Below are 12,970 nucleotides of genomic sequence, written 5' to 3' on the forward strand. Positions count from 1 at the left end.
TTCAAAGCATCGCACACAACTCGATTTGGATCAATAATTCACCAAACGTAAACCGAAATGACCGTAATCGAGTTATCTTTTCACAGAATCAAACCTCACTAAATTTGGAGTTACAACGAGATTAATTACCATTTTAGTGAAGGTATGTTCCCCAAAATTCTGCACAAAATCTGCTTTCGAGTCACAACTTCAAAACTTCGAACAGAATTCCATTTGGATCCATAATTCACCAAACTGGTACCGAAATGACCGCAATCGAGTTAGTTTTCCACAGAATCAAATTCCACCAAATTTGGAGTTATAGAGAGATTAATTAACATTTTAGTGAATGTCTGTCCAAATCAATTATTGTATAGAACTACTACTGATATTTTTGTCATGTCTCTCACCCTGTAGCTCATTTTTCAATAGTATTTACATGTCCGGAAAGCTAACGAAATTACCTTTGTTGTCATTTAAATTTCGTCAAATTTGGAGTTACGATGTGTTTGGTAGACGATGTTGAATTTGAAGGTCATAAGTAGATTTCTGCAAAATTAGTAATTGAACAGACCTTCACTAAAACGGTAATTAATCTCTCTTTGTAACTCCAAATTTAGTGGAGTTTGATTCTGTGGAAAGGTAACTCGATTATGGTCATTTCGGTATCCGTTTGGTGAATTGTTGATCCAAATTGAGTTGTGTACGAAACTTTGAAGTTGTGACTCGAAAGCAGATTTTGTGCAGAATTTTGGGAACATACCTTCACTAAACGGTAATTAATCTCTTTTTGTAACTCCAAATTTAGTGGGGTTTGATTCTGTGGAAAGATAACTCGATTACGGTCATTTCGATATCCGTTTGGTGAATTATTGATCCAATTAATTGAGTTGTGTCCGAAGCTTTGAAGTTGTGACTCGAAAGCAGAATTTTAGGGTGGAAAAAAAAATTATTTGTTACATGCAAATGCAAAAGAGTTTTAAATAATAATTTTTTAAAAATATTATTGATAAACATTTATAATTTATGGGGAGATAACAATTTTATCACTCATAAAAGTTTTAAAATAACTATTGCAATGTTTGTCACTAACTAAAATTTATAAAATAGAAATAGTGATTTCAACAAAACAAACATGTTGCACATACACGGGACAAGTTATTCGTTGATCAAAACACGTGAAGATGCGGATAGCTAATTGATTAGTCCAAACTATTTTAAGTGCATTGGTTGTCATCAAGGAAAATTAATAAAATAAATTATCTCTGGTGCCAATTTAGGTGGGCTAATTTAGCTTCTTCAAAAAAAAAAAAAAAAAAATAATGATTTAGCGAAACAAACACGGGATAAGCTATGCACTGATCAAAACACATGAAGATGCAGATAACAAATTGTTCAGTCCAAACTATTTTAAGTGCAATGCTTGTCGCTAAGTAATATTTATAAAATAAAAATAGTGATTTCAACGAAATAAACACGGGATAAGCTATGCGCTGATCAAAACACATGAAGATGCGGATAGCTAATTGATCAGTCCAAACTATTTTAAGTGCAATGTTTGTCGCTAAATAAAATTTATAAAACAAAAACAGTGATTTCAAGGAAACAAACACGTTGCACATACACGGGACAAGTTATCCGCCGATCAATTTTATAAAACAAAAATAGTGATTTGAAATTTAAAATCCCAATTCCTACACAAGATAATTCAACTTGCAACATTGAATTTAGTTGATAACAATGATCTACACACTACAATAAAATGCACCCAGACGAAACCTAACGCGCGAAACGCGTGACCCGTGCGACAACACGGGTATGTTACTAGATTTTAATTGATGTGGTTATATGATTGATTGAGACAATAAAAGAAAGGGACACGTGGCAAGATCTAGAGCGTTTGACTTTAGGCTATGTTTGGATTGATGGTATAGAACGAAACAGAGTGGAATGAAATCAAATGGAATGGAGTGGAATGGAACGGAATGAAGCAAAGAGGTCATTCCATTGTTTGGGAAGTAGAAGGAACGAAACAAATTATAATTTTGTTTTTAATTTATTTATTTATATCCTTATTTATTTATAAAATGTTTTTTTGAAGAAGTTTATTTATAAAATGTTATTAGTATTTTGTAGAAAAATCAAAGAACGCAATTATTTTCAATATCACTCCTAAATATGCAAATATTTAGCATGCTAAACAAAATCTCATCGAACAGTTTTAATTCATCGCTGTAGGTAGATATCTATTGAAAAAATAAATATTGAACAATGTCAATCTAAACTTTGTCAACAAATTCAATACCAGTTTATTTTGTGGTACAGAAAAAAACAGACACAAATTCTATCAAGTACACCAGAGAGCGTGAATTTTTACTAACAAAGAATACCAGATTAAGAAACTCTAATTTTCAACCAAAATAAAATAAACATAGTAAAATAAAAACCAGCAAAAGCAAGAAATAAAAAGCACATGGTGAATCGATGATGAAGGAGGTGCAAGAGGATTGATGGTGATTATGAAACGCAGTTGGTCGGTGACGGTGAGTGAATAATGTTCTTTTGATATATTGAGGGATGAACAAACACAATAAATAATATTTTAATTACAAAAATCCATTCCATTGCATACACCCCAAATTGGGAGGAATGAAAAATTGAAGAATTGGATGGTATGAGATGGAATGGGTTCCATTGTGTTCCATTCCATTCCATTTATCTTTTGTAGATCCAAACAATGGAAACTAATTACTTACCATTCTATTCCATTCCATTCCATCACATACCACAAATCCAAAATATAGCTTAGTGTTAAATTCTTTTGGGGTATTAATGGGCTGGGCCTAACTAACAAGGCCCAAATTCTTAAACCCTACTGGTTTTGTTTCTACTTCAACCTCAAACTTTCTCTTCCTTCCTTTCAACCTGTAACAATGGCAAAATCCAATTCCGACAAACCCTCAAAAAACGACGTAGAAGACATCAACCTCCTCCAATCCGAGGTAGCTTCTTTCGCTTCTTCTCTTGGTTTATCCACATCCCAACCCAATTCAGGTTTCAACGATGTCGATTTTCGCAAAACCAAACCAAAGAAAACACCTGAAAAAACCACATCCCAGAATACCCAGAAGCCAAAAAACAAAACTTTTAGCAAAAACAATGAACCCCATGAAAAACCCAAATCAAAACCCGAACCAAAACCAAAACCCAACTCAAAACCCGAACCAAAACCCAAACCTCCTGTATTGTCATTGAATGATGCTAATAAGGATAAAGGGTATAACAAGTTCAAGAATCTTCCAAAGCTTCCATTGATTAAAGCAAATGCTTTAGGTGTGTGGTTTGAGGATGCTGCTGAGCTTGAAGGAAAGGTGATTGGGGAAGGGAAGAAGGTGGAGATGAAGAATTTGGATGAGTGGAAGAGGTTTGTGGAGAAAAAGAGAGAATTGGGTGAGAGATTGATGGCACAATTAGCTCAGGATTATGAATCAACTAGAGGAAAAAGTGGTGATATTAAGATGTTGATTTCTACTCAGAGGTCTGGTACTGCTGCTGATAAAGTGTCTGCTTTTTCTGTTTTGGTTGGTGATAATCCTGTTGCAAATTTGAGGTCTCTTGATGCTCTTTTGGGTAAATTCTATTCTCATAAAATTTATTTTTTGTTTTTTATTGTTTTTTGTTGTAGTTGATTTGTTGTGTATGCTAGTTGAGGTATTATGCATGTATTTACATTGGTTTTCTTTCTTGAAGTTGTTTATACAAATGTAAAAAATGTAGTATGTATTCTGACAGAAGGTGTGTCCGGTATCCACACGTGTTGACATCGCCCCATATGATTCTGTTTGATTAATTCATTTTTTCAAATGTTTACCGGTGTTGAGGTGTCCGCGTCAGTGTCAATGCTTGATAGATACGTGTTGTAGGATAAGCATTGTAAGAATGGTGCATAGATTTTGTAGATATTTCAAGTTTTGATTAGTTGTATTTACATTTCTTCTCTTTTTGGAACTTGTTTATAGCAATGTAAACTCTAGTATGTATTGAAGGATAATAATCATCACAAGAAGGTTGCATAGAGAACATGTGTAGATATTTGAATTTTGATTAGTTGTTTTTCCTGTCAACTGTAAGCTTAATTATGCTCAAGAGTTTTTTTTAGGGAGCTTGTATTTTGGGTTGCCTGCAATCCTTTTACTTGTCGAAATCAAAGAGAGACCTATATACACTATATGCATTGAACTTGATTCTGATAAATTTTTATTGGTCGAAGTGAATGATTCTTGTAATGCCTTCGTTGTGTTTTTTCCTGTTTTATTAATTGATCATTCCTCCTTTTTGAGTTTTTAGTCATTTGATTGTCTTGTCTTTATACATATATTTTCTTACAGTCATACCATGCCTTGTAAATTCTACTACCCCTTTGTTTTGAATCCTGTAGTAGCCATTTAATTTGAATGTGACATACCATTGCCAGACTTCTATCTATTCTATCTATATGTTCTAAAAGAAAAATTGTTTCTTTTCCTAGTAGCAAACCTGCATATATTATTTAAATTTGAGGTTTATGAGATATGTATTCCTGCTTTGCACTTGCTAGAAGTTTCATTTGCACCAATTTTTTGACTCTGTTATTTTGTTTGTGCATTTTTTTTTTCAATTGTGATGCTTTTTCTTTGCTCCAATATTTATTTATTTTTTGTGTTGAGATTGCCTTGCCACTGTGTGTTTATACTTTGGATTTATCACTAGTCCTTCCCTTATGTGCTCTAGACTTGAGCCTCTGATGGATTTTATGGTTTACTCTAGGAATGGTGACTTCCAAGGTTGGAAAGCGCCATGCCTTGTCAGGTTTTGAAGCACTTCAAGAATTATTTATTGCAAGGTTTGCATTTCCCGTTGTCTCTCCCTCTCTCACGCCCTCCCTATTATGAAAAACTCTGATATAATTAAACCTTAGTAATCATATATATAAGTTTTTCAAAATGATTCTCTAAGAAAAATGAGATAAAATCTACGTGATAGCTTTGTAAGTGATGGAAATATGTATAATTTGTACAGCATTGAATCACATAAATAATCAATACACTGATCTATTACATTTTTTCCCCCTGTCTTTCTTATAGCTTATTACCAGATCGTAAATTGAAGACCCTGATGCAAAGGCCGCTAAATCACATTCCTGAAAATAAAGATGGCAACTCCCTTCTACTTTTCTGGTATTGGGAGGAATGTTTGAAGCAGAGGTATGTGTGACAAAACTTTCTTCACTATCATAAATCAAATTCTCTGATTTTACATGGTTTAAGGTCTCATAAGCACATTCGAGTTTCTAAATGCTAGTGCATTTTTTGTTTCCTTTTCTTTAGATGATTTCTATACAATTAATTAGGATTTGCAATCATTTAGCCTCTAGTAGCTGACAGTCTAAAACTTCCCTACGTGATACCTTACCTCACATTTACCAATATCATGCTTGAATAATCATAACATTGCCAGTTTTCAAAAACGTTAAGTTTTCTGTCTATCCAAGCACTTTTTCGTGATTTTTTAGTGATTCATTTACTATCTTCTGTTGCCTCAGATATGAACGATTTATTGTTGCACTTGAAGAAGCATCCCGTGACATGCTACCTGCTTTGAAAAACAAGTCATTAAAGGTTAGTTTCTTTGATCACCGTTTATTAAGTAACAAAATATTTTGTCTCAGCTTAAATTTTTTGTATAAAATCAACCTGTTAAGTGACTAACAGGAAAAAACATCTGGTTTTCCTCCCTTGCATTTTGTAGTTTTTATTTTTGTAATTTATGTCAGGTGTGGAGACATGTTTTAATATTTAGTGTAACATGATCTCAGAATATTAAGCAAATTTAAGATTAAGCTAATAGATATCGGTCGGGTGTAATTTTTTGTTTCTTGCAGACCATATTTGTGCTACTGAGTAGGAAGTCGGAGCAAGAGCGCAAACTACTTACTGCACTTGTTAATAAAGTGAGTTAACACTAAGCTATGGCTTATTTGTAGGCAACATATTTGATATTTCATTTGGCAGTGTTATAGGAGGTGGTTAGAGCGAGCTTGTCAGAACTCCAACAAACTGTAACTAAACACTTATTTTTTTCTTCTTCAGCTCGGGGATCCAGATAATAAGGCAGCATCTAATGCTGACTATCACTTGACCAACCTTTTGTCTCAACACCCAAATATGAAGGTATATGTATATTTGTCAAACTCTATTATTCAGTGTTGTCCAATTGCTGCTATAGCATAGCGAGCAAATTGTTATTGCTTTGCAATATGCTATTTAGTACAAAGCGTTGTCAAATAGCAGTGCAATAACACTGTAGCTTAGCGGAATTTGAACAAACCGCTATTTTCTGTGATCTGCAATTGACGACGCTTTATTGACTTAACCTTTTCAATTTAGTATTTTGGAAGTATCGATGACTTATCTTTTGTTTTCCTTCCCTTTAAAAGATATTGACTATTTTCTTTTATAGGTTTTATGTTATTTGGTGATGATACATATGTTGACATTCGGTCTACTATTTATGTCCTGTTTTGTTTTAGATACTAATATTTTCCTTCTCAATTTACACATGTTTTTTATTCTTCTTTTTATGCAGGCTGTGGTTGTTAATGAGGTGGATACTTTTCTCTTTCGGCCTCATTTATCACCGCGTTCACAGTACCATGCGGTATGTCATACTGTTCTATTCTTACCGTGTTACTTATGTTATTGAATGCAAAGTTTTTCTTCAGATGTAACAGATTTGTCACATTATCACACATTTTGATTTTATGTATATCCTGCTATGTTTCTATAATTTTGAACATTATTGTGTCTTATAAGTTATAACACACTCATAATCACACCCCGTCAATACTAGATCTTGTAACATATACTTTTTATATTGTTATTTGCATCTTCATATGTTGGCTTTGTTAAATAAGAATATTCTGTGTTGCAAGTATTTGAGTATCTGATTATTATACTACTCCCTCCGTTTTCTTAAAAGTGTCCAGTTAGAATGATAACACCAAATTAAGAAAGTGGATTTTTGCACCCTATCGTCCTATTATACCCTCATCTTAATTCACCAATAAATTCCTATTTTTTTGCACCTAGTACTCATCTTATTTAAATCTTCAATGAACCATTATTATAGGTAACAAATTCTGTTTAAATCTGAATATAACAATAACAAGGAAGCAACAAATTTTCCTATCGTAGAAAAAAAAGGAGCAAACTCTCTTTCTTTTTTTAAAAAAAAAACTTTAGTTTTTCAAATATATATAAAAAAATATATTGAAAAAGATAACAATAATTGACAAAGGGTAATTGACAAATCGTATCCTTAAAACACAAATTGGACGGTTCATTAGAAACGCTAAATATGATAGAACTTGACACTTTTAAGAAAACGGAGGGAGTATAATAATTGTGTTGTAATTACAATAATACTGAATACTTATACTTAAAATGAAATAGATTTTTTTATATTGCTACCTCTCTCTGTAAGAATTATTCACATTGAAGAGTTCTAATAGCAAGAGTACATCTGTTTGAAATCACTTTTCTGTAGTTGCAGAAGTGTCACTTGTTAATGAGTTTTGAACTTAAACATAGATCTATTCTAATCCACTTAGACATGGCTTGACCGAAGAATTTCATTCCCTTTTCTGTATTTTCAGGTTAACTTCTTGAGTCAAATCCGTCTCACCAATAAAGGAGATGGCCCGAAAGTGGCGAAACGCCTCATTGATGTATATTTTGGACTGTTTAAGGTATCGTTTTTCCCTAATGTCCTTCCTCCTCCAGCTAATCTCTAACTGAAATATCACGATAAGTCGATAACACATGAATCTTCAATCTTCTACATAAGTAAGAAAATAGGATAAACATTAACAATTTAGAAATCCTCAGGTTTTGATAACTGGCCCAAGCAGCAATGAGAAGTTCGATAAACACGGTAAAGAAAATCCTAAAGAGAAAAATTCAGAAGGGCATTCAGATCCACACGCGGAAATGGACTCCAGGCTTCTATCAGTTCTCTTAACGGTAAGTATACATTAGTAATATTAAATTTTTTCTTGAATATATATATTAACGATTGTGAAATTTTGAACATTTCACATTCAGTCATTGTCTGGATTTTCCACAACCTTTGATTTGAATTGCATAATCATTTGGTATTTTCACAGGGAGTGAATAGAGCATTTCCTTTTGTCTCAAGTAATGAAGCCGATGACATTATTGAAGTTCAAACACCAGTACTTTTCCAATTGGTAAGTACTAAACTGAAACCCTACATGCGGTATTTCCCAAATGAATATGGCCTGATTATATACAATTGCCTGGTTTTGGTTCTTACGCATCTTGACAAAAACTGTAACCTTGCAGGTTCATTCAAAAAATTTTAATGTTGGAGTTCAAGCACTGATGCTTCTTGATAAAATTTCATCCAAGAATCAGATAGCCAGTGATCGATTTTACCGTGCTTTGTACTCCAAACTCCTTCTTCCAGCTGCCATGAATACATCCAAGGCAAGAAAAATGTTTACATTTTACCTTCCAGACCAGAAATGCTTGATTTTACTGTTCTTCATTCACCCTATAGATTTTTTCTAACTAGTTTGTTATCAGGCAGAAATGTTTATTGCACTTATTCTAAGAGCAATGAAAAGGGATGTTAATTTAAAGCGAGTAGCTGCATTTTCTAAACGTCTACTACAGGTGATTATTAAATTCCACTTTCTCTATCTTTTTCCTTTTTTAAGATTTGATAAGATTGCACTTATTCTAACACAATGATTTTTATTCATTCAGATTGCACTCCAGCAGCCACCACAATATGCCTGTGCATGCCTTTTCCTTCTTTCTGAACTCTTTAAAGCCAGACCACCTTTATGGTAAGTAAAGCTGGTCACTGTTTGTACTATCTCATTGTCATTATTATTACGTGTATGTTCTGTTCCACTTTTGGAGGAGGCAAAATTGATTCTAGTATGAAGCACGGACACAGACACCAAACACGACACTGACATGTCGACACCGATAATAATTTGAGAAAATGACATAATTCAGTGTAATCGTAAGTGTCGGTGTCGGACGGGACACACCTAATCTGAGGAGTGTTTGTGCTTCTACAGGGGGTAGAATTGATTTTGACATGTGTGGTTGTTCTCAATTAGAGACAATTTTGTCTCTAGAATTGATTCTACCTTGAAGTTAGAATTTGAAGCTTTTGCCTCTACAATTAATTTTTAATCTTGAATGTTCCATACATGTATCACTTTGCATTCAACTCAATTTTTGTCAGTCAATTTTACAAAATCAATAGTGTCAAAATCAAATTTTCTCACTGCAGAATCAAACACACGTAGTAAAAATTAATCATTTTCTCATCATCTTCGCTTGTCATATAGGAACATGGCGTTGCAGAACGAGTCTCTCGATGATGAACTTGAACACTTTGAAGATGTTATAGAAGAAACTGATAAGGAACCTGTAACCGTATCAGATAAGGAACCTGCAACTGTGTCCGATAAACCAAGTGATGATATTGTACCAGCTCAGAATGGTGAGGTTGCCAATTCTGACAAAGATTCTTCTGACGGTGAAGATGATGATGTTGATCAACCAGCATCTTCTGAAGAAGATGATGATGATAATGATGATGATGATGATCAACCAGCATCTTCTGAAGATGATGATGATTTCGATGATGCCTTGGAGGATGAAGATTTTTCACTTGCAAAGAGTAAAAAGAATCATAAAAAATCAAAAAAATCAAATTCTGAAACTGATAATGAAGGTCAGAAATCGCAGGAATCTATCAAGAAGCCTTTGTTGCCTGGAGGTTATGATCCACGTCACCGAGAGCCGTCTTATTGGTAATTTGCTTGAACTTTTTTTTATGTTAGTACATTTGAGATATGATAAAATAAAATTATTTAGAAATTGTTTGTTCAAAGCATCAGGGGCTTATATAAACTGCACAAGACAAGACACTTATGCTCAATCTATAATTTTATGCTTATTTCCACAAACTCTTAGCATACAGAAACTAGTTATATGAAGCTTACTTTTAATTGATTAATCAAATTGGCTTATTACCTCTCTTCTTAACCACTCAATGAAGTTGTTCATAGGACTTCTCTTGTATTCATTTTCTTCATAGCTAGCACCTTCTAATTATATTTCTAGATCATAAATAACATACTTTATCTATTGAACAGCAATGCAGACCGTGTAAGTTGGTGGGAGTTACTGGTGCTTGCTTCACATGCACACCCTTCTGTTGCCACCATGGCAAGAACTCTTCTTTCTGGAGCCAACATCGTCTATAATGGAAACCCGTTAAACGACCTCTCTTTAACAGCTTTCTTAGACAAATTCATGGAGAAAAAACCAAAACAAAGCACTTGGCATGGTGGTTCTCAGATTGAACCTGTCAAGCAGGTAAACTACAATGTTACATTTTTACCTTTTCAGCAAGATTTATTCAGTTTATATAATACTATCAGCGGCCAATATTTGCTAGCATTTTGTATTAAAATAGTGTATTGCAGAACAATACCAATGTGTTCAGCACGCTTCGCCATAGCACGGCTATAGCCGCTACTTAACAACACCGGCTTAATGCACCTTTCTCCAACCTTCTGGTATAACTGGTTAACATTTGTTTTTCTTTCCAATTTGCAGCTGGATGTTAACAACCTCTTGATTGGGCCAGAGATTCTTGCACTAGCTGAAGCAGATGTACCACCAGAGGATCTAGTCTTCCATAAATTCTATACAAACAAGAAGAGTTCATCTTCAAAACCAAAGAAAAAGAAGAAGAAACCAACTGATGAAGATGATGTTGATGATTATTTTGGTGATGATATTGATGGTGAAGATGAAAGTGATAATGAAGAGATTGAGGATCTCTTGGATTCTGCTGATCCCTCATTAGGACCAGATGGTGATTTTGATTATGATGATTTGGATAAAGTAGCCAATGAGGATGATGATGACTTGATTGGTGATGATGTTAGTGATGCAGACATAGATATAGATATACCCTCAGATATAGAATTGGATGATGCTGATGATACTCCATTTGCTGATGATGGCAGTGATGATGATAATGATATTGAGATAGGTGATGTTGATGATGCCACTGATGAGGAGGAGGAGGAGGAGGATCAAGTTGACAAAAGAAAAAGAAAACGTAAAACTGGTGGCAAAAAGGGTGCTTCTCCATTTGCAAGTTATGAAGAGTTTGAGCATATGCTAGAAGATGATGATCTAACTGAGAAAAAACCTTCTAAGGATAAAAACAAATCCAAAAGAAAAAAGATGGAACATGATTCTACTGAGAAAAAACCTTCCAAGGATAAAAACAAATCCAAGAAAAGAAAAAAGAAGTCTGCTCAATGAAGAAGCATCTCCATGTAACTGTATGATTTGAAGTATTTTTTTAACAAGTTTTGCATGTGGCTGTTAATCTGTTATGGCCATGCACATTTTTGATAGTCAAATTTATGTATTATTTATACAAAATGTTCTCTCTGCATATCTTTGAGTATTGTGAATCAAATTTTATACTTCATTTGGATAAGATTCAGATTCTTGAGAATTTTTCATGTGTGGTTATTAGTGTTGATCATCCATTGTTAAAGTGCTTTTTTGCCATTTAACTTTTCCTCTTTTAAGAAAATGTTCCTTGAGAAGATTGTTCATATATTAGTTAGACAAGTTCCAAATAGTCGATATTGTTAGACCGAACATTTTTACTCAGAATCTTGCAGTTATATCGGAGTTTTAGTTGATATTATTATACTATTATATCTGTGAATTTTAGTAGTATTTGTCACTTTGTCAAACACTAGATCTTCCATTTATAGGGAACTTGATTACACAATAACTAGAAACATTGATTGAACACTTCAATTTCAACCTAACCATCCACAAAACCAAAAGCACTTGTGTAGGCTACTAAACAAGCAGAAAAGGCAAAACAGAAAACTACAAAACCTAGCAGCCAATATATACTACAAACAATAACCCCTTAGGCAATTGCAACTTCAACTGTTTTTGATTTTCGAGGTGGAGTATGCTTCTCTACAGCCACAGTCAGAACACCATTCTCACATTTAGCTGTGATTGTTGACACATTAGCATTCTCCGGTAAACGGAACTTCCTCAACAATTTCTGAGGTGCTCTTCTCTCCAGCCTAAGGTACTTGCATCCTTCATCTTCACCATCTTGTCGTTTCCTTTTTCCATTGCTCTTTATCACAAGTGTGTTCTCATCTTCAACTGTCACCTGCAATGCAATGCAGACACATACAAGTTAACATCAAATTAGCACAACACTCTAATCAAAGTCCACGTTTGAGTTAACGATGAATTTGACAGAATCACATTGTAACCACAAATATTGTCATTTTGACAAAAATTAATTATACTTTAGAGCTTCAAAAAATTTACCGCGTCACAGTAAATTTACTGTGACACCGTAATTTTGTCTATGAACTCAATCATAGACAAATACACTGTGATTTCAAACATGCATTAAGTACCTGAATTTCGGACTTGGAGAGGCCAGGAACATCCATGAAAAACATGTACTCCTTAGGAGTATCCAAAATGTCAACTGGGATATTAGAAGCTCTTCTACTTTCATGATTCTCATGATTCCTAGAAGAAGTCTCATGAACATGGTTGAACAAATTGTTTACTACACCACTCAAATCCATGTCAAACAAACTCATCTTCAAAAGTAGATATTTTTTGGGTAATTTGTGATGATTGATTGATGCTTAGAGGTGTTTGTTTGGTAAGAAGCTTTTATGTTTGGATATATATATATAAATTGAGGTGAGTGAGTGAAGAGAAAGTTCGAGAGTGATTTCCCTATAATGTTCTGGAAACATCTATGTCAAAATTTGGATGCTGATGTTGTTTTTCTGGATTATTGTGGAATCAAACACAAAGGTTCT

General features: G+C 33.8%; 2 protein-coding genes across 2 annotated transcripts; one reads left to right on the forward strand and one right to left on the reverse strand.

The window, feature by feature from the left end:
• The first annotated feature begins 2,833 nt into the window (after nt 1–2,833).
• Nucleotides 2,834–11,617, forward strand: LOC123884193 (CCAAT/enhancer-binding protein zeta-like). The gene is made up of 16 exons (XM_045933236.1): nt 2,834–3,609; nt 4,786–4,861; nt 5,103–5,222; nt 5,561–5,636; nt 5,900–5,968; nt 6,108–6,188; nt 6,604–6,675; nt 7,673–7,765; nt 7,905–8,039; nt 8,183–8,266; nt 8,382–8,525; nt 8,625–8,714; nt 8,808–8,890; nt 9,407–9,874; nt 10,220–10,442; nt 10,686–11,617. Exons 1-16 carry the CDS (start codon nt 2,913–2,915, stop codon nt 11,403–11,405), a joined length of 3,231 nt encoding a protein of 1,076 aa, XP_045789192.1. The 5' UTR covers nt 2,834–2,912; the 3' UTR covers nt 11,406–11,617.
• A 203-nt stretch (nt 11,618–11,820) lies between these two features.
• LOC123885539 (17.4 kDa class III heat shock protein-like) lies at nt 11,821–12,757 on the reverse strand. The gene is made up of 2 exons (XM_045934819.1): nt 12,551–12,757; nt 11,821–12,294 (listed from the first exon to the last, which is right to left on the reverse strand). The coding sequence occupies exons 1-2, from the start codon at nt 12,740–12,742 to the stop codon at nt 12,037–12,039; spliced, it is 450 nt and encodes a 149-aa protein (XP_045790775.1). The 5' UTR covers nt 12,743–12,757; the 3' UTR covers nt 11,821–12,036.
• Nucleotides 12,758–12,970: the final 213 nt, after the last annotated feature.

Source organism: Trifolium pratense, linkage group LG5, assembly GCF_020283565.1.
Source record: "Trifolium pratense cultivar HEN17-A07 linkage group LG5, ARS_RC_1.1, whole genome shotgun sequence".
Lineage (NCBI taxonomy): Eukaryota > Viridiplantae > Streptophyta > Magnoliopsida > Fabales > Fabaceae > Trifolium > Trifolium pratense.

What these genes read in the sequence shown, in the direction of transcription:
- LOC123884193 (XM_045933236.1), top strand. Translation starts at nt 2,913, where the DNA reads ATGGCAAAATCCAATTCCGACAAACCCTCAAAAAACGACGTAGAAGAC. An exon ending in CTCAACACCCAAATATGAAG is followed by an intron (nt 6,189 to 6,603) that starts GTATATGTATAT and finishes CTTTTTATGCAG; the next exon opens with GCTGTGGTTGTTAATGAGGT. An exon ending in TTCTATCAGTTCTCTTAACG is followed by an intron (nt 8,040 to 8,182) that starts GTAAGTATACAT and finishes GTATTTTCACAG; the next exon opens with GGAGTGAATAGAGCATTTCC.
- LOC123885539 (XM_045934819.1), bottom strand. Translation starts at nt 12,742, where the DNA reads ATGAGTTTGTTTGACATGGATTTGAGTGGTGTAGTAAACAATTTGTTC. An exon ending in TCTCCAAGTCCGAAATTCAG is followed by an intron (nt 12,295 to 12,550) that starts GTACTTAATGCA and finishes ATTGCATTGCAG; the next exon opens with GTGACAGTTGAAGATGAGAA.